Source organism: Salmo salar, chromosome 15 (assembly GCF_965601325.2).
Source record: "Salmo salar chromosome 15, fSalSal1, whole genome shotgun sequence".
Classification (NCBI taxonomy): domain Eukaryota; kingdom Metazoa; phylum Chordata; class Actinopteri; order Salmoniformes; family Salmonidae; genus Salmo; species Salmo salar.
In genome coordinates, this window is record NC_138305.1 from 76,500,090 (window position 1) to 76,522,104 (window position 22,015).

Here is a 22,015-nt window from a genome sequence, read left to right on the forward strand (position 1 = left end):
CTGAGCAAAACAATGTAATACACTGTGCCTTCAGAAAGTATTCATACCCGTTGACGTATTCCACATTTTGTTGTGTTACAGGCTGAATTCAAAATGGATTATATATTTTACCCATCTACACACAATACCCCATAATGACAAAGTGAAATGTATTGAAAATTAAATACATATATATATCTCATTTAAATAAGTAATCACACCCCAAGTCAATACTTTGTAGAAGTACTGTTGGCAACGATTACGGCTGTGAGTCTTTCTGGGTAACTCTCTAAGAGCTTTCCACACCTGGATTGTGCATCATTTGCCTATAAATCTTTTTTTCTTCTTCAAGCTCTGCCAAACAGGATGCATGTTTTGGAATATTTGTTTTCTGTACAGGTTTCCTTATTTTTGCTCTGTCAATTTGGTTAGTATTGTGGAGTAACTACAACGTTGTTGATCCATCCACAGTTTTCTCCTATCACAGCCATTACACTCTGTAACTGTTGTTTTAAAGTCACCATTGGCCTCATGGTGAAATCCCTGAGCAGTTTCCTTCCTCTCCGGCAACTGAGTTAGGAAGGACGCTTGTATCTTTGTAGTGGCTGAGTGTATTGTTACACCATCCGAAGTGTAATTAATAACTTCACCTGCTCAAAGGGATATTCAATGTCTGCTTTTTTATTTTTACCCATCTACCAATAGATTCCATTCTTTGTGAGGCATTGGAAAACCTCCCTGTACTTTGTGGTTAATCTGTGTTTGAAATTACCTGCTCGACTGAGCTACCTTACAGATAATTGTATGTGTGGGGTACAAATTTGTACTCCTGAACTTATTTAGGCTTGCCATAACAAAGGGGTTGAATACTTATTGACTAAAGAGATTTCAGCTTTTAATTTGTAATTCATTTGTAAACATAAAAAAAAAAAAGTTAGTCCACTTTGACATTATGTGGTATTGTGCCAGTAAAAAAATCTCAATTTTCAATTCAAAACAAAAATGTGGAAGAAGTCAAGGGGTGTGAACACTTTTTGAAGGCACTGTATATATTGTTATTATTGCACATAAAATACTTTAAAAACACCAGCAAATCATCTCCAAACGATTTAAGTTTTGGAAAAATCTGTTCCAAAGTATTCCCACGCATAACAGAGAGATATATCAAATCAAAATCAAATCAAATTGTATTTGTCACATGCGCCAAATACAACAGGTTTAGACCTTACAGTGAAATGCTTACTTACAAGCCCTTAACCAACAATGCAGCTTTAAGAAAAATAAATGTTAAGAAAGTATTTATTAAAATAAACTGAAGTAAAACAAATATATATATATATGTGATCTTATACAAATGTAAGCAAGGCTTTAAATGATTATATACTGCTCAAAAAATAAAGGGAACACTTTAAACAACACATCCTAGATCTGAATGAAAGAAATAATCTTATTAAATACTTTTTTCTTTACATAGTTGAATATGCTGACAACAAAATCACACAAAAATAATCAATGGAAATCCAATTTATCAACCCATGGAGGTCTGGATTTGGAGTCACACTCAAAATTAAAGTGGAAAACCACACTACAAGCTGATCCAACTTTGATGTAATGTCCTTAAAACAAGTCAAAATGAGGCTCAGTAGTGTGTGTGGCCTCCACGTGCCTGTATGACCTCTCTACAATGCCTGGGCATGCTCCTGATGAGGTGGCGGATGGTCTCCTGAGGGATCTTCTCCCAGACCTGGACTAAAGCATCCGCCAACTCCTGGACAGTCTGTGGTGCAACGTGGCGTTGGTGGATGGAGCGAGACATGATGTCCCAGATGTGCTCAATTGGATTCAGGTCTGGGGAACGGGCGGGCCAGTCCATAGCATCAATGCCTTCCTCTTGCAGGAACTGCTGACACACTCCAGCCACATGAGGTCTAGCATTGTCTTGCATTAGGAGGAACCCAGGGCCAACCGCACCAGCATATGGTCTCACAAGGGGTCTGAGGATCTCATCTCGGTACCTAATGGCAGTCAGGCTACCTCTGGCGAGCACATGGAGGGCTGTGCGGCCCCCCAAAGAAATGCCACCCCACACCATGACTGACCCACCGCCAAACCGGTCATGCTGGAGGATGTTGCAGGCAGCAGAACGTTCTCCACGGCGTCTCCAGACTCTGTCACGTCTGTCACGTGCTCAGTGTGAACCTGCTTTCATCTGTGAAGAGCACAGGGCGCCAGTGGCGAATTTGCCAATCTTGGTGTTCTCTGGCAAATGCCAAACGTCCTGCACGGTGTTGGGCTGTAAGCACAACCCCCACCTGTGGACGTCGGGCCCTCATACCACCCTCATGGAGTCTGTTTCTGACCGTTTGAGCAGACACTTGCACATTTGTGGCCTGCTGGAGGTCATTTTGCAGGGCTCTGGCAGTGCTTCTCCTGCTCCTCCTTGCACAAAGGCGGAGGTAGCGGTCCTGCTGCTGGGTTGTTGCCCTCCTACGGCCTCCTCTACATCTCCTGATGTACTGGCCTGTCTCCTGGTAGTGCCTCCATGCTCTGGACACTACGCTGACAGACACAGCAAACCTTCTTGCCACAGCTCGCATTGATGTGCCATCCTGGATGAGCTGCACTACCTGAGCCACTTGTGTGGGTTGTAGACTCCGTCTCATGCTACCACTAGAGTGAAAGCACCGCCAGCATTCAAAAGTGACCAAAACATCAGCCAGGAAGCATAGGAACTGAGAAGTGGTCTGTGGTCCCCACCTGTAGAACCACTCCTTTATTGGGGGTGTCTTGCTAATTGCCTATAATTTCCACCTGTTGTCTATTCCATTTGCACAACAGCATGTAAAATTTATTGTCAATCAGTGTTGCTTCCCAAGTGGACAGTTTGATTTCACAGAAGTGTGATTGACTTGGAGTTACATTGTGTTGCTTAAGTGTTCCCTTTATTTTTTTGAGCAGTGTATTTTAAACATATCTGTTTGGGTTTCTTGCGATCAATTTGCAGTCTACAAATGATTTATAATTCTGTTCCGGCCCTCCGACCATCCGCTCAAGAACGAATCGTCCCGCAGCTGAATCTAGTTGATGATCCCTGCCCTATTGTTTCAACTGGAGTTTGACGTTTAATCCACTGCAGTGTTGTTGGCTTGGGGGCCGATGTGACTCCACTATTATTTCCTCTTTCCTTTCCCAAGTTGAAATCTCTGCACATAAAGATGTATTCCAATGGGAAATGGAGCAAAAGGAATGTTTGAGCCGGGCGAGCAAACTCAATTTGGAGACGGCGTGCGTGCGTGCGGCGTTAGGTAGACAGTTCTCACCGTGGCGCCGCGGGGGCGTAATGAATAGTCTTTATTTAAAAAGGCGAGCTGGTTGCGGGCAGAGCTAGGTAGTGGGCCCTGCTGTGTGTGTGTGTGTGTGTGTATGTGTCTGATACAGCACTATGGATGACAGCAAGTCTCCACAGAGGCAGAAGTCAGCGGAACAGGGCAATAAAAGCGACAGGCAGGCAGTGCTAGGCAAGGCCCGACGGAGGGATGGTGATGTGGGTTGGTTTATTCTGGGCTGTTTGCACTGCTTTACACAGGCCTCTTCAAACTCCACTGAGTCACCTCACCTCCCTCCACCTTCACTATTATCTCTGTTAATTATCCTGGGACAATTCATATCACTGGCATACATTGTGTGGTGTATGTGTCGATGGAGGCTGGGAAGTTTGTGTGTTTCCTTTTCTCCCTTGTGCGTTTGCATGCAGAGACAACCAGTGTGTGCGTGTATGAGTGGGGCCACCGTTTCGCAAGGCCTATGTGCGCTGTCATAATTAGATTTTCTTCCCCTCGGGGGGATCGAAAAATGGCGCTAGGGGAAATGGTTATCTTTATGGCTCAGGTGCGGTCCGATAGTGAGATGAGTGACATTTTTTATTATTCTGATGTATTTTCTCCTCTCAATGTTTGAGTGGTGGGTGACCTTGTGTGTCTGGCAGGCTGGAAGAAGCAGAGACACGCATGGATAATAGACCACAGAACGATATCAATCGCTCCGTAAGGAATTTCATATATATTTACCTCAGAATAGATGAGACAAGAGACGAGAAGTCATTTAAAACAGAAATAAACATTACGAGTTTTGCACAGTTGCTGTAAAAAGGTAGCGAGCGAGAGCAGAGGAGCGGAAAGATAGGGGAGAGAGGGGTAAATAAGAAAGGGAGGAGAGACGGTGAGGAGGGACGGTGGAATAGTTATGGAGCAGGCACAGTGGGGTCGGCTGGGGAGTGTTTTTATAGTCTGGGACATTAACAGAGCCATTCACTAAACAACTGTCTCTCTTTCTGATCATGTTAAAGAACAACTCTTCGTTCTCTCCCTTGTCGTAGCTCCAGTCTCTCTGACTAATTCTACTCCTCCTTCTCTCCCTTGTCGTAGCGCCAGTCTCTCTGACTAATTCTACTCCTCCTTCTCTCCCTTGTCGTAGCTCCAGTCTCTCTGACTAATTCTACTCCTCCTTCTCTCCCTTGTCGTAGCTCCAGTCTCTCTGACTAATTCTACTCTTCCTTCTCTCCCTTGTCGTAGCTCCAGTCTCTCTGACTAATTCTACTCCTCCGAGATGGTGTGTAGCGTTTTGAGGCCGGAACTGCTCTTTAGCTTTTCTTTTCCCCACCGTCTCTCGGTATCCATCACTCGGAATGGCCCTCTCCTCAAGGCCAATTTCTTCAACCTCCCCCTTCACCGTCAACTCCCCTCCCCGGTCAGACAAGTCCCCCCACCTTGTTAGCGCCGTTAGCGCCTCAGTGCTAGCTGTCCTAGCTCTGTGTTTACAGCCAGTAAGGCAGCCCAGTTGGGTCCGATAGCTAGATGTGTCCTGATTAGCCGCCGCCAACGACCGGCGGCACTGGCTGGAACAGGGGGAGCGAGACAGAGCCAGAGGAGGGAAATAAAGAAGGCCTTTATCGGGACACGGGCGCTGATAAAGGACGGCACTCACTGTGATTTATATCCCCCGGGTTCGAAACACCGTCATTGTCACGGTGATGCATTCCCCATCCCTGCCAGTCGCCACCTCGGCTACATATATTTTTCTGTTTATACCGCCTGCTTTTAATCAGGCCCCCAGGCTGGGCTGTCCACAGCGAGTGCCTGTGCGGTGCAGGCTGACTTCCTGACTTTATTAAGGTGTAATAAGGTGTAATACACAAGTTAATAACACAGGGGAGGGGAGGGGGAGGTTTTCCGCCTGAGTAGCCCGCTCTCTCCGTTAGCCAGTAGCAATAAATCAGCAGCTGTTATTACCTAGCCACTAATTGAATGTGATAGCGGCCGTGCGCTGCTAATGCAATCCTCCAGGTGTAATTGGCAATCGAGGAGCGCTGCCCACCCCTCGCATCTCCGCTCTGGCTCTGTGATACACTCGAGCTGCCACGAATCATTGATATCCACAGCATGTTGGTACTAGGCTATGCAAGGCAGCCCGAGTGAATGCAACACTGAATGGAAAACGTGCAAATGATCAGAGTCAACTGAAAATAGAGGATTCTTGACAGTATTCTCAGTCCAGATCATCCTACTGAAACTTGCAGCTGTGTGAAGTCTGCACACCATCTGGGTTTGGGGCCCTCTCAAAATGACTGGCCTTTCGAAGGGGGTTAGGTAAACACATGACATCATGGTGGCGTCGCGGCTGTGGATTTTGTCACGCCACCCACACAGGCTTTGGATGAGCCAGTTCTATCTGCCCTCCCTCTCTCTCTCAACTCACTGACACAAACACACTCTCTTTCTCTCCCCGTTACCCATACCGGGCTTATTTACTCTCTCCAATCCTAACACTCTCCTACCTGTCTCCCTCCAGATGAGGCGTGTGCCAACTGTTCGTTTGGGGCGATCTGCGACGGGCAGTCGGGCCGCTGTGTGTGCCCGCAGGAGTGTGTGGAGTCCCACCAACCGGTGTGCGGCAGCGACGGCTCCACCTACGACAGCGAGTGTGAGCTCCACGTGCGTGCCTGTACCGAGCAGCTTGACCTGCGCGTGCTCGCCCAGGGAGAATGCAGTGAGTAATGCCAGCACCGTGTGTGTGTGTGTGTGTGTGTGTGTGTGTGTGTGTGTGTGTGTGTGTGTGTGTGTGTGTGTGTGTGTGTGTGTGTGTGTGTGTGTGTGTGTGTGCCTACCAACAGTGTGGTTGTACAAATAGTAGGTCTTAAAGTAATGTCTCACTATTGTATTTTAGCAAGCATATTCCTTTTACATGATTCCAATCAATAGTTGCTGACACACCTGTGTGTGTGTGTGTGTGCATGCGTGCGCACGATCGTCCGTATGTTTGTGTGTGTGCATTTGCAGAGACTTGCGGCAGCGCCGTGTGTGCCTGGGGGGCCCGCTGCGTCCAGAACAAGTGTGAGTGCCCGCAATGCCAGGGCCAGGCCTTCTCGCCCGTGTGCGGCAGCGACGGCTTCACCTACGACAACACCTGCGAGCTGGGCGTGGCCTCCTGCGTCCTCAAAAAGAAGATCGAGGCGGCCAAGCCTGGCAGCTGCGACGAAGGTAGGATTAGATACCACTGATAGAGCAGAGGAAGTCTGAACCACGAGGCACACAGTGCCTTTTTAATCATGATTTGCTTCACTAGTGGCAGCCTAGTTTACTCAAGTCCTTTGTGGAGCTGCTCTCCTCTCCTACTGGCACGGTACCAGAGTCTCTACTCTGACAATCAGCTTTCTCTCTGGGTATCTTTGTCCCCGTACGGTTGTCATGCAGATGATGTCAGCAATAGTCCCTTGTGGCCAGACGTAGTCACTGTCGTCATCGTCTGAGGAACAACAGAGCAGGTTTCACCTGCCAGCAGGAGAGATAGAGAGCGAGATGATGAGAGCGATGGAGAGGGGGAGGGAGAAGTGGGGAGTGGAGGAGAGATGGAGAGGGGGAAAATGGAGAGGGGGAAGAGAGAGATGGAGGGAGGGGTAGCGAAAGAGAGAGACTGCGAGACGGACAGAGAGAGGGAGGGGTAAAGGGGTGAGAGTATTCATGAATGATAATTTTCATCTACCATCCCAGTGTCTGTTCTTTCCCTCTCTCACTGTGTCGTTGTCTACTCTACTGTATACAGCCAGCTCTGCCTGCCAGCTCTGTCTGCCAGCTCTTAACGCCCGGCTGGTTTTGTTCAATTGAACTCATTGACTGAGTCGAGTAACCTTTTGTATGTGGACCATGAAGAAATGCACATATAAAACACACTGGAGATTTAATACACATACACACACACACACACACTGTGCCCCATATCATCATTATACACACACACTCCACACATACTATATACACATACACTTGGACACCACACGCAAACACACACACATACAAACACACACACATACAAACACACACACACACACACTGTGCCCCATATCATCATTATACACACACACTCCACACATACTATATACACATACGCTCGGACACCACACGCAAACACACACACAAACACACACACACACACACTGTGCCCCGTATAATCATTATACGCACACACTGCACATGTAGTAAACAGTATATACACACACACTCACACGCTTTCACTATGTGCCCCATATCGCTGTCTGGCAGTGGGCAAAGATGCTCTACTCTATAGCACCCCAAGGGCATTTATCTATTTGTGAAGCCTGGTGACTCACTCTCTCTCCTCTCTCTCTCTCTTCTCGCTCCTCTTTCTCCTCTCTCTTCTCTCTCCTCTCTTTCTCTACTCTTTCTCTTCTCTCTCTCTCTCCTCACTCTCTCCTCTCTCTCTCCTCTCTTTCTCTTCTCTTTCCTCTCTCTCTTCTCTCTCCTCTCTTTCCTCTCTCTCCTCTTTCTCCTCTCTCTCTCCTCTCTAGCTCTTCTTTCTCTTCCCCTCTCTCCTGTTTCTTTCACTTGTTCTCTCTATTGCAATGTCTCTCCAACTTCCATCTCTCTCACTTTCTCTCTCTCTCTGATAGCATACAGCCCCCCGTTTGTCTCCCTCACTTGCTCATTGTAGTTCTCAAAAAGCCATCAGCCAGTAACAAAAGAAACATGTTGTATTTTATTTTCTCTGTCTCTCCCCCTACCATCCCTATTGTCTCACCACGTTGCCCTCTCTCCATCAAACTAGCATTGTCTCTTGACATAAAGATCACATTGCTTTCAGAGATGGGATCGGGTCCGATCGATAAACCTCCCCCAGGGGACACGGGTCCAGTTTTCTTTTTGTTCCACGCCTTGTCACCATTCCTCTTCCCCTCTAGTAGATAACTGACGCACAACCCCCCACTGCTAAAAGCTAGGACATTCTTAATGGGGTAGCTGTAGTAGCTTCATATTTTGAACAGGGACAGGGTTAGAATTTTCCTCCAATGTTTTGGGAAAATCTTGATTGAAAAACTACTTTCTTCTGTAAACAAACTCCAATTTATACGTCTTTAAAAACATGTTTTCCTTCTTTTTTTTAATTAAGTCTTTAAAACCCTGTGCATCAAATTGACCCAACCCTATAGTCCTATTATATCATTGGACTAGTCAATGTATTGATCTATCACAACCTATTGAACCAACTGCAGCCTTTCCTATCGGCACTTGCCTACAGTACAACCCCTACCCACCACTCTCCCGTCTACAGTGCTGGTTGAATCCTCCAACTCCGGCCAATTGAACAATTTATTTGTTTATTTAGACCTGACTTAAAAACCATATTCGTTTGTCACAGGGTGAAATGGAAGCGTTTTTCCCCCCTTTTATTTAGGGTAATGAAAAATGACAGTGTTCTATACTGGGGGAATCTATCACCTGTTTAATTTCACACTCGGGTAGGCCCGGGCTCAGCTCCTTTGTCGACACTGACAAAGTGGCGGGGGAGCGTAGTGCATCACCTTGGGGCCCAGGCCGGTTTTAATTGAATACACATTTACTAAACAGGATTATGGGTGAAAATATCACACGGCAGAGTCAATGCACTATCCACTACCCAATACATATCGAGAGAGAACAACAGAGAGGAGGTGGGTGGGTGGGTGGAGAAGAGCTCATCAAAAGCTAATCAGTGGCTTATCTATCTATCTATCTATCTATCTATCTATCTATCTATCTATCTATCTATCTATCTATCTATCTATCTATCTATCTATCTATCTATCTATCTATCTATCTATCTATCTATCTATCTATCTATCTATCTATCTATCTATCCTGCTAAGAAACCTCCTCTCCCTTTCTCTCTTTTCTGAGCTCCCTACTGCTCAATCTTTCTTCGTGTAGGGTGGGTTTATTTGGACTAACGCGTTGTCACATCCTTCAACAGCTGACTGTCTGAGGGGCTGGCAAATGAAGCGAAAACATACAGGGAAAGGTCCGAGCAACAAGCCACCTGCGTGTTTGGGCCTACCAAAGCCACGCTGTTTTCGATCCCTTCCTAATAAACTCCAAAACAAACACGCACACACAAATACACACACAAACACACCGGTGACGTGCGGTGAGGTCAGTGGCTGGGAAGGCATGGGCTATTATTAAAGCCAGATTTACTCACAAATAAACTTTGATGAAGCCCAAGTTCACCATACAACAGATAGCTCCAACAACCAGAGTGACATAGGCTATTAACCAAAATTGACAAAAAACTTCACCAAATGGAAATACCAATAAGCACACAGCCATGCAATCTCCATAGACAAACATTGGCAGTAGAATGGCCTTACTGAAGAGCTCAGTGACTTTCAACGCCATTGGACAGTGATGAATCCCACTTCACCATCTGGCAGTCCGACGGACCAATCTGGGATTGACCGATGCCAGAAGAACGCTACCTGCCTGAATGCATAGTGCCAACTTTAAAGTTTGGTGGAGGAGGACTAATGGTCTGGGGCTGTTTTTCATGGTTCAGGCTTGGCCCTTAGTTCCAGTGAAGGGAAATCTTAACGCTACAGCATGCAATGACATTCTAGACAATTCTGTGCTTACTTTGTGGCAACAGTTTGGGGAAGGCCCTTTCCTGTTTCAGCATGACAATGCCCCCGTGCAGCAAGCGAGGTCCATACAGAAATGGTTTGTTTAGATCAGTGTGGAAGAACTTGACTGGCCTGCACAGAGCCCTGACCTCAATCCCATCGAACACCTTTGGAATTAATTGGAACTTCGACTGCAAGCCAGGCCTAATCCCCCAAGATCAGTGCCCGACCTCACTAATGCTCTTGTGGCTGAATGGACGTAAGTCCCTGCAGCAATGTTCCAACATCTAGTGGAAAGCCTTCCCAGAAGAGTGGAGGCTGTTATAGCAGCTAAGGGGGGACCAACTCCATATTAATGCCCATGATTTCTGAATGAGATGTTCGACGAGCAGGTGTCCACATACTTCTTTTTTGTAGTTCAAATCGTCCAAAAAGTGTCTCATCCCAAAAAATTCTAGCTTCATCAATCAAATGCATCAAAGGGATGTAGTCTATTCTCATGTTCATTCAACAGTAGCCTAACCTGCAAATTGCATGTAAAATGCATTTAGGCCTACTGTACTAGTAAAATTCATTTCATTTGTCTGACCGTCAGGGTAAACCTCTCAGTGACAGCGTTGGACCCATGTCCGTTATTTTATTCTGCAGGCACACAGCTGGCCCACGGACAGGTGGGAGACGCATCCCCAAAGCCTCCTTTGGTTCCATTTTCACACTGACACAAAAAGTCAAACACACAAACAGTAGCTGGTAGCACAGTTCTCCCACGCAGCACACAGGTAGGCAGCTACTGTACATCCAGCCGGTCGGAGAGCAGAATCCTTCAGCGTGAGTGTGCCCCCATGCAGCCACACACGTAGAATTGTCGTAGGTAGTCGCATCCATTTTGTAGAAGACAAGATTTGGGCCTGCATTGAGTGGCATGAGAAGCCCCATTCCCATTACGTCCACAAAGCAAAAGTAAATGTCCAAGATGTGTAAAAATCTGGGTAAAAAGTATTAATTGGTAATGACGTTTCAGAGGAGTGGACAGTCCAGTAGTCACTGTTAGCCTGCCCGACAGATAGCAGTGAGGGAGATGGTGGTTGCCTTTCATTAATAACATCACGTCTTGTAGAGTTCCTGTATGCTGGCTCTGTCTGGTCTTAACTTTCATTGTAGTTGATCTATTCAACAATTTGAATAGATGGAAAGGAAGGCATGAATACCATGGCACCTTTCCTGAGATTTTGGTGCAGTTTTAGCACATTTGGAATTTGTTTGCATAAAAAACCACCAGAATCATTGAGAAAAAAACTTTAGATAACAAAAAATAATGACCTTTCTCTAGTTTCCCTCCAATTACCCACCCTCATCCACTCTGCTTCTTCCCTCCATCGGGTCATCACCTCGTGCTATAAAAGAAGCACACATTTTCTCCTCCATTGCTTCTATCAGTTTTATTCCCTCACACATTTTCTCGCTCTTCTCTTTAAAAAAAGAAATACGAAAATCGGCAGGTTTTTTTTCTTCATCTCTCCGGAGTCTCCGCCGTTCTGTATTTGCTCAACTTAACGAAGATCCCTTGGTTAAATGGACTCTGGTTATGACATGATTGAGTAAAAGTAGCAGACAGACACAGGCGCTGAGAGAATAGCTGATGCAGACATCTTCCCTGCTAATTGAAAGGTTCATAGGCAGTGCGGGTGGCTGCCACATCAAAAACCAACAGCTAATTAGTGCCCCCTCCCTCCCTCCCTTCACTTTTATTTACTCAATGTCTTAGTTCTTCTTTTTTTTCTTTTATATTTATTTATTCTTTGAGTCAGGGGGGCATGAGCGGAATATTAATTGGGTGGCGAATGCTCTCTTGGCTCACTCCCACGTTTCCCTTCTCCTGCTGAGTTTGCATAAATGGACTCAGGTGGCCAGGCAAGCCAGGGCCTTGTTTATTTAACAGCTGCTCTGGAGTCAGTTGACTTGTGCGTTTGCATTGGAACCCGTCATCGTGGCATGTCGCTGTCTGGGATCAGATACCGTGTTCGCTCATCATGTGGCACTGACAGACATTTTGCATTGCACCGTCACAGCTTTAGAACACTCACAAAATGGCCTCTCATATAGTCGTATCAAATCCATTTTACAATTCCTTTCTATCGTGTCCATTTACCGCAGTCACATTGATAGCGAATACGAACAATTGGATTCGTGTTTAATTGTTGTGTACAGCAGTGATTCCCAAACTGAGGGGTCGGCAGAGAGCTATTTAGAGAGCAATTTAAAACTTGTCAGAAATGTCCAGATCAACTAGCCAAGGTCAGCTAACGTTTTTAGCTAGGTTTTTTTAGCCCATAGATTTTGTTGTAATGTTTGAGTCACTCAACTATCACATGAATACACATTAGACATGGCAAAATGTATAGAATTTAAAGAGAATTAGCTTTAAACCTGCAAAATGTTCTTCTCTGCCAACAAGATGAGTGTGAACAGTTCGTGTCGTGGACAGCCCTTAGAAAGAGATGTGGTGGGCACGCGAAAGTGGGGCGCAGGATGTTCCCCAATGCCTGAGTGAAAAAGTTTGGGAACCCTTGGTGTACAGTATTGTAAAAAAATTATTAAAAAAAGACAGTATTTGTCTTGAGTTTGATGTGTACTCTCCTTAATACTCCCGGCCTCTGGAGTTCCTCCATTGTTCACTGTGCGTGGGCCTAATGAAGTGAATGCCCTTCCACTGTATCGACCCCTCGAGCCTGTCAGAGCCCATTGGTGATGACCCATATCAGGGCAATGAGACGGACTGCTGCTCCTCTGGACCCAGCAGCGCCCCGCTACAGTGTGACCTGCCCCATAATCCACTTAAGGAGATGGGTTATGCTAAGTGGCACTTCCAGGACTACAACATCGATTTCCCCATTAGGGCCAGCGGGGGCCTTGCTAAAGCAGCCCGTCAATACAGATGGGACTGAGTCAGACGGTCAAAAAAGGAGACTGAGACAGAGGACAGGAGGGAAGCATCTGGACTCCCTAGTACATATATATATTTGTTTAATTAATGTTGTACATGATTGCATTATAACTGGTCTGGAGAATGTCATCAGGAGAATTTGCATCATAACTGGATACTTTTCAAGATAAAGAGATTTGACACTAATGAACATTACTTTTTCCCATACTTGAACATCTTCCTCTGTCCGCATGTGGACTACTGGCTCGCTGTCTCTTGCTCTCTTTCTCTCTCTCTCTCTCTCTCTCTCTCTCTCTCTCTCTTTTGGTCTCTCTCCTTCTCTGTCTCTCTCTCCCCCATTCCTTCTCTCCCCCATTCCTTCTCCCTCTCTCGCCTCTCCCCAGGAGTCTTGCAAGTGTAACAAGTGAACTGTCAGAACATTAAAAGCAGGGCCCTTTCATTCTCCATGGTCAAACTCCTTCCCATTTTGTTTGTATTAAATAAATCATTGCAGTCAAGCTGGATGTGTCCACTCTTATTTACATCTCATTCTCTTCCCCCCCCCCCCCCCCCCCCATTATCTTGTGAGTTCTATCTGTATGTATATCTTTATGTAGTTTGTATTCCAAAATGTTTTTTCAATGTTTCAGCTTTATAAGTCTCCGATCCTCGGAAATAATAATGGCTTGTTGTAACGCTCTCCGAAGAGCTATTTTCAAAAATCTCTTTGATCCAGTGAAGTGTACCGTTTAAAAATAAATCGAAAGTTTACCTTTCACAGTCGCAGGTACAAAAAGTGGCTGAACTACTTTTTTTTACAAAGTCTGGAGTGGATTGATAATTGGATCTTACGGAACACCGTATAATTAGCGGCTTCCTCCTATCAGGAAATCTGTGTCAATGAAACAGGCTCTCTCGTATTGATTCCCCCTCGCAGGGATGCAAGGGGTAATATTTCCCTCCTCCCACTATCCTCAGCTTTAATTGAAATGTAAAGGATGCCTCACTGGTGGCACTGCAATGTTGTGCCTAATTTATTTTGTCAATCGCTGGTCCTCTCCATGGTTGGTCATTATCTTGTACTTCCAGCAGCGCCTTTGTTTCTATCTCAGCGTCAACGTGAAGGACATTTTAATATCCTAAAGGTGGCATACTCTGAATATATAAACACTCTGCCAAGAACTCGGCTTTAATTTTTGGGGACGACGAAAAAGATGTAAGGCATTTTTACAAGTGTGTATCGAAATGTTACGTTTTCTTATGTGTGTGTGCTGGGCCGATAATAACAATAAATAAAAAAATCTCTGTGTGTGGTCTCTGCAGAGTGTGGTTCAGGAGGATCGGGGTCAGGTATTGAGAGCTGTGAACAGGACAGGTGTCGTATGTTCGGAGGATCGTGGGACGAGGACGCAGAGGACGACCGCTGTGTCTGTGACTTCGACTGCCATCGCGTGCCTCGCAACCCGGTAAGCCTTATCCTCCGTAAGTTAGCCCTCCACAAACAACCACAAACCTGTATGTGGTTTTACTGCAATAGAAGTGGTTTTCAGTTTCCCACAAGTCTAGGTAATTCCTAGGTAATGAATGCATGACATCTGACATTTACATTCAAAGTCAATGTTTGTGCAATAACATTTTCAGATTGAGATTGTGCTTGCAATGTTACGTGGTTTAAAAAGGAATGGGGTACTTAGAGTAACTTTGAAATTAAATCACACGCTCATACATTCCAGCATTCATGTGAGTATGACTATGATTCTCCTCAGGTGTGTGGCTCAAATGGGAAGACCTACAGCAACGAATGTCAAATGAAGAAGGCTAGGTGTGAAAAGCAGGAGCACCTGCTGATTCAGAATCAGGGACCCTGCACAGGTGAGCAGCCTGGACACCCCACCATAACTGATCTAAGATCAGCCAGAGTAATAACCCATCTCTTACTTAATTCACCCATCTTAGTACTTTGTCATAAAGCAACGGCTAGAAATCCTGTTGTTTCTTCTGAACACCACTTTGGTTGGTACAGTAGCCTATCGAACACAGCGCCAAAGCTGACTAGCGAGAGCTTCCCACCCCCGATTGGATACCTACATAAGGTGCCTTTGGAAACTATTTAGACCCCTTGACTTTTTCCACATTCTGTTAGGTTACAGCCTTATTCTAAAAGTGATTAAATCGTTTTTTTTACTCATCAATCTACACACAATACCCCATAATGACAAAGCAAAAACAGGTTTTTAGACATTGTTGCTCATTTATAAATATTTAAAAATCTGAAATATCATATTTACATAAGTTTTCAGACCCTTTACTTTGTTGAAGCACCTTTGGCAGCGATTACAGCCTTGTGTCTTCTTGGGTATGACGTTACAAGCTTGGCATACCTGTATTTGTGGAGTTTCTCCCATCTTCTCTGCAGATCCTCTCAAGCTCAGTCAGGTTGGACGGAGAGCGTTGCTGCACAGCTATTTTCAGGTCTCTCCAGAGATGTTCGATCGGGTTCAAATCCGGGCTCTGGATGGGCCACTCAAGGACATTCAGAGACTTATCCCGAAGCCACTCCTGTCTTGGCTGTGTGCTTAGGGTCGTTGTCCTGTTGGAAGGTTAACCTTCGCCCCAGTCTGAGGTCCTGAGCGCTCTGGAGCAGGTTTTCATCAACGATCTCTCGGTACTTTGCTCCGTTCATCTTTGCCTTGATCCTGACTAGTCTCCAAGTCCCTGCCGCTAAAAAACATCCCCACAGCATGATGCTGCCACCACCATGCTTCACCGTTGGGATAGTGCCAGGTTTCCTCCAGACGTGACACTTGGCATTCAGGCCAAAGAGTTTAATCATGGTTTCATCAGACCAGAGAATCTTGTTTCTCATGGTCTGAAAGTATTTACATGCATGTTGGCAAACTCCAAGCGGGCTTGAGGAGTGACTTCCGTCTGGCCACTCTACTATAAAGGCCTGATTGGTGGAGTGCTGCAGAGATGGTTGTCCTTCTGGAAGGTTCTCCCATCTCCACAGAGGAACTCTGTCAGATTGACCATCGGGTTCTTGGTCACCTCCCTGACCAAGGCCCTTCTCCTCCGATTGCTCAGTTTGGCCGGGCGGCCAGCTATAGGAAGTGTCTTGGTGGTTCCAAACTTCTTCCATTTAAGAATGATGGAGGCCACTGTGTTCTTGTGGATCTTAAATGCTGCATAAATGTTTTGGTACCCTTCCCCAGATCCGTGCCTCGACATAATCCTATCTCTGAGCTCTACGGACAAATTATTCGACCTTATGGCTTGGTTTTTGCTCTGACATGAACTGTCAACTGTGGGACCTTATATAGACAGGTGTGTGCCTTTTACAAATCATGTCCAATCAATTGAATTTACCACAGGTGGACGCCAATCAAGTTGTAGAAACATCTCAAGGATGATCAATGGAAACAGATTGCACCTGAGCTCAATTTCAAGTATCATAGCAAAGGATCTGAACTTATGTAAATAAGGTATTTCTGTTTTTGTTTTTAATACATTTGCAAAAATTTCAAAAAACTTGTTTTCGCTTTGTCATTATGTAGATTGCAGAGGAAATGTTCTCTAGACTGCCACCACAGATGCTAGGGAAGGCTTGTTCTACGTCTTGTTCAAGGTCCCTGCCTTGGCAGTGTAAACCATCATCTCTCTGTAGTAGGCCAGAGTGAAGCAAAGGGCAGATAAGATATTCTGTGTGATCACTGCAGCCTGTTTGATTCCCCGCGGCCCTAAAAAAGAGCAAGGGAGCAAACGAAAGAGAGAGAGATGGAGAGAGCTCTCCGCCCCGGTTTCACACTCACATCCCTGTAAAGTCGTCCTTCCTAAGCTGGCCACTTTGGGGCGCTTTCTGTCACGCTTCTTCACCATGCGCAGAGAATCAATCCCTTTTTTCTTGTGGAGTGCTATTGGTGTGTGTGAGCTCTGGGCCCTCTTCTTTTCCCAAAAAGCTCAGATCAATTGGAATCTCATTGGGCCTTTCTTCATTAGCTATGCATGGAGGAACGTGTCTTTGACCGCGGTTTGACCTCCAAGCCTTCAAACTCAGGGGAGCTCCTGACTTCCTTAACTTGACGAAGGGGGTTTTGAATTCAACACGACCTTGTGTTGTTGTTTTTTACTGTCTTATGTGGTTTATAAACACCTCACGTGTTGTGTCTCTGGGAAAATGTTTCATCATGCCTGTCTGAGTTCTTTGATCTTTGACAGCTGTCTCAAAGAACTTTCAAGATGTCCTATTTTGCATTTTCTATCAGAAAACTGGAATCACTGACCCAGTTTTCATGACGTCTAAAAAAGATCCTGCGGTATATACCGTTGCTACATGCACGGGTACTCAACTCTCCCCTTGTAGAAATACAAAAGGCTACATGCAGCACATAGCCGTGGCAGCAGCAGACCTTGCAATAGAGAGACAGAGTAATACTCGCACATCAGAGAGAGCTGTATTGTGCCAGACAATGGTCACTGTAGAGGGAAAACCAATAGGTTGAAGAACATATGAAATTAAAAGTTCTCTCTTGTCCTAATAGGCCCAGTACAGATAGTAGCGGGAGCGCTGAAAAGTGGCAAGTTAATGAACTGTGTCCAAAGCTCATCGCTGGAGTGGAAAAGCACTGGAAAAAGAGAGAGCAAGTCATCACCATTAGGCTAAGGCTCATATCCACACCAGTAACAGTGTGATTTATGGGCCGGTATCTGCAGCCTCCAAACTCCAAATGAGGAACACAAGAGAGGAAGAAAGAAAGAGAGAGCGAGGGGGAGAGTTCTTCGTCCCAACTCTACCACTAGCGGCCATTTTGATCCAAGGCCTGAAGAGAGTTTAAGCAATAATATATTGCCTTAGCCGTTGAACACCCCCCCTCCCTCTTTTCCTTCCATCCTTCCATACCTCTCTCGTTTCCGTTATACACAAGTGCTCTGTTGGGGGGAGATATTTGTTTGGGGTGTGTTGTATACGGTTTTCGAGCTGTCACGTCGCGGTGGAATCTGGTGCTCCCACAGACAAAACAACTACACACATACGCTCACAGATTGGCCCAGTCCATCAAATTCAGCTGCAGACTCGTTTTTTTCTGCTTCTGCGAGCTTGTAGCGACGCTGTGTCGCGCTCTGCAATTTCACAGGAGAACAAATGAAAAGAATAGGCCTCCTAGGAAGAGGCAAATGTCAGCTGTTGCAAATCCACTAGGAACACCATTGTTTGTTTTCACTGCACTGGAGGTAATGGCATAATTCTCCCTCTGATTTTGAGCCATTGTCAGGACTGGGAAAATAGAATTGTTATCTGGAAGCCAGATGCCAGCTTCTTCACCCCTGGCCCGCCAGGCAAAACTCATTGTTCACTAGAAGTTGCATGTTGTTCAGAGATTGTGTCTTCTAATTCCTTTTAAAAGAGCCTTCTGTCACTCTGAAATTTTTTTTTTCTCCTTTCTTGTCCGTTGCGTCCCCTCATCAGCGATTTCGGCCACCTCTCCGACAAAGCTGACAGCGCAGGAACACTGCAGTCTGTCAGTCTATGGCTGTTGCCGTGACAACAAGACGGCGGCCCTTGGTGTGGGACTTGCCGGATGCCCCAGTAAGTGTGCCGACCCCTCACGTGACATCCGACCTCTCACCTCTGACCCCTTGTATTATATCCATCACAATGGCATTAACTTATTGACCAGATGCTCACAATCAGTCTAGCATACAATTCTTTAAAAGGAAAACCTGCATATAAAGTGATATCTAAAGGTATGGATACAGATTCAAGTCTAGGCCAGGGCTGGGTTTCCAAAAAGCATCGTAGCACTGAGATCATCTTTCTTTCGTACGTTTAGTTTCAATGGAAATAAGATGATCTACGATAGGCTGATTGTGAGCATCTGGTCAATAAGTTAATACCATTGTGATGGATATAATACAAGGGGTCAGAGGTGAGCCTGGACACGGTCTGCTGTTGCTTTGATGTTGTAGCTGTACATAATGATCTAATTAATTCAGTCATTCAGTCAGCCATGTCATTGGTGTGTCCCCCAGGTACATGCCAGTGTAACCCGTACGGCTCCTACAAGGGGACTTGTGACCCGGGCAGTGGCCAGTGCTCCTGTAAGCCCGGCGTCGGGGGACAGAAGTGCGATCGCTGCGATCCAAGCTTCTGGAACTTCCGCGGTATCGTCACAGACAACTTGAGCGGCTGCACACGTAAGAGACCCTCTTCCTCTTGTCTCTTTCTCCATCTCGTTTCTTGTCATCAACTGTCCTTACGTAGGAAACAGAAGAGTTATTGTCTTGTATAGCGAAGTTAGTAGACCATGACGCTTGCAACTCAAGGATCATAGGATTCCCGCTGGGGCCGGTAGTACGAAAATGTATGCATGCAATACTGTAAGCCGCTTTGGGTTAAAGTATCTGCTTGATGGCTTATACTATATGGAGACATTGACTCAATTCCTTTGTGTGTGTGTGTGTGTGTGTGTGTGTGTGTGTGTGTGTGTGTGTGTGTGTGTGTGTGTGTGTGTGTGTGTGTGTGTGTGTGCGCACAATCCTTTTTGATGGTGACTGCTAAGTCTTGTGAAAAGAGTACTTGGCAATACAGTACGAGATCCTCAGAGGTTTTCAGTCCACAGCAGGAACTATCTGTCTGTCTCCACTGTGGCCTTACCTGTGAGTTTTACACCTGAGGTATATATGAACTGGAGACAGCGTCCAAGATGGCCGACCGTTGTTTTCAACGTAATGCACTCACGTTTGCATACACCATTTCGTGGTGGTTGCCGTCTGCTTTACAGAGCTGATAACGGCTACACACTACAACTTAGTGCACGTTGGAAGCAGCACGAGCAGCGACGACGTCATCACGTCATCCGCAAACATGACAAATATTGGATGACTATAATATGTTAATATTTTCGGCTGTGAGTGATGGAAAAACAATTTGCCTCAAAGACGATTACTTGAATTATTCAATGGATATTTTTGGCACAAAGGTGATAACTAAAGTGTCTTTTTAGGAATTTTAAAATTTGACTTTTCTATAAACCCTTTTCCAGTACACGACACACCGACGTCACGCACAGATGCGAGCGACTCTTGGTGACAGTAAGAAAGCCATTGCCATCTGTACCCATTCAACATTTAGATACATTTAAAAAAAAATTACTTCTAAACAAAATACCTTCTTGGTGTTCTCGTACGCTTACAATAATGTTTTGAGTCTTGCTTGAACACACGCTTAGATTGCATTTGGTTGTGATCTTTGCAAAATAACTATTTTGGACGCAGCAATTAGTTGTTCACTAGAATGCTAACGCTCATTAATATAGGTTGTAGCAAAAGCTAGCCAATAGAGCCATTTTACTGGTTGAAGTTGAAGTGTTTTTTTTAAGTATAATGCAGTTGATTTGCGATGATGACGCAACCATTATATTAAGCAAGACATTCATATGAGCCTTACCATCCAATTATAATCCAAAAGTAGCGTGAAATGCACTCATGCGGCAATGTTTGTAAACACAGAAAGGGATCTATGGGGCCGTCTATAAAAATGGTCCTTTTGGGCTTGACTTCAGCTAAACTGCAGTACCATAAGTGCCCTCTGAGCACACGGGAAAGCGTGCTTCCTGACTGCAACACTGGCCCCCTGAGGCTTACTCACGGACAAGCAAACAGTACACACATCAGTGCAGAGTTCAGCAGGAGGTAAAACATTGATTCCAGGAACATGATGGGTTTTGATGTTGTCCCTTGCGGGCTGGTGGCTCTCTGTGATCTTGTTGGCCCATCTACCCTCTCCCATCTTGCCCCAGGGTTGTCTGGCTGGCCTCGGCCTGAACTATCTCTGACCCCAGCCCCCGACAATGAAGCGCTGAGATTTACATCAACCCAGGGGTCACTTCTGAGGTGGCCTGTATTTATGTGTGTGTGTGTGTGTGTGTGTGTGTGTGTGTGTGTGTGTGTGTGTGTGTGTGTGTGTGTGTGTGTTTGTGTGTATGTTTGAAAGTGTGTGTGTGTGTGTGTGTGTGTGTGTGTGTGTGTGTGTGTGTGTGTGTGTGTGTGTGTGTGTGTGTGTGTGTGTGTGTGTGTGTGTGTGTGTGTGTTGAAAGAGAGTGTGTGTGTATTCCTGAACTAAAAAGCATAATGGAGAATCTTGGAGAGTGTTAGGGATAGACTAGAGGGATAGTCTTTCATTATGATGAACATATGGACTTTTATTCATTGTATTTTATGAATTCCATTCTCTCCATCCCTTTCTTCTCCCTATTCATATCTCCCTTTCTCTCTCTCTTTCTTTCTCTCTCTCTTTCTCACCCCCTGTATTCCAGCGTGTAACTGTGATGCGGTGGGCTCGGTGAGGGACGACTGCGAGCAAATGTCAGGCCTGTGCTCCTGCAAGACGGGAGTGAAGGGCATGAAGTGCAACGTGTGCCCCGACGGCAGCAAGATGGGTATGAGCGGCTGCGACAAAGGTAAGGTGGAGCCCCCGCTTACTGACGCGTACCACCTGCTGACTCGCCGCGCCATCGATGAAGCGTGGCGAGCATGGCAACCCCTCGGCTCTCGCCCAGTCCCTGTCACTCCTCTCGTCCAGGGGGCGGCCTTGCAGCAGCCTATTAATGAACTCAACGTTTTTTCGCAGCATTTAGAAGTAGCAGAAACAGTAGAAGCAACTGCAGTAAAATAGCTGTCATTGTTCATGGTGTTATCTGAAGGAAAAACAAATCAGAATGGGAAATATCAATTTAAGCACTTATATTTTAGCTATTTATCCAGTCATTTGTCATTGTAAAATAAGAATTTATTCTTAACTTTAGTCCACTATCAGTAGTTTCCCTCGCCCTCTTCCATTCTAATCTATCCCAATGAATACACACATAGCTCCGGTTGGCGGAGAGGGAAGGTGAGCCCCTGCTGTGTCGTCCTGGCACTGTCTCATTAAGACCCACCGTCAGCTATCGACAGGAAGTCAAGTGCTTAATGAAGTCAATAGTCCCAGCCCAGCAGTGGTGCTCTGTGGTGTACCGGCAGATGAAAAAAGGGGGGCGTGGTAATGGAACGGTTACATGAAAACCAAGAGGAGGTGCTCCGCACGGCTGTTATGTCAGCACAGAGAGCCCACACTTGGCGCCTCAGGGGCTCATGGGTAGGATTCTTGGCCCAAGCCCCTGCTGCTGCTGGTG

The 22,015-nt window shown here is 45.7% G+C and overlaps 1 protein-coding gene across 3 annotated transcripts in view; it reads left to right on the top strand.

Annotated features, from left to right (window-relative positions):
* LOC106572186 (agrin) overlaps window positions 1-22,015 on the top strand; it is a 259,715-nt gene that overhangs the window by 193,051 nt on the left and 44,649 nt on the right. For all 3 annotated transcript variants that reach the window (XM_014146121.3, XM_014146125.3, XM_014146126.3), the window contains 7 exons: window positions 5,827-6,024; window positions 6,315-6,515; window positions 14,172-14,314; window positions 14,615-14,720; window positions 18,313-18,432; window positions 18,876-19,040; window positions 21,161-21,304. In XM_014146121.3, the coding sequence (XP_014001596.1) occupies window positions 5,827-6,024; window positions 6,315-6,515; window positions 14,172-14,314; window positions 14,615-14,720; window positions 18,313-18,432; window positions 18,876-19,040; window positions 21,161-21,304 (1,077 nt within the window). The remainder of the gene's footprint in view (window positions 1-5,826; window positions 6,025-6,314; window positions 6,516-14,171; window positions 14,315-14,614; window positions 14,721-18,312; window positions 18,433-18,875; window positions 19,041-21,160; window positions 21,305-22,015) is intronic.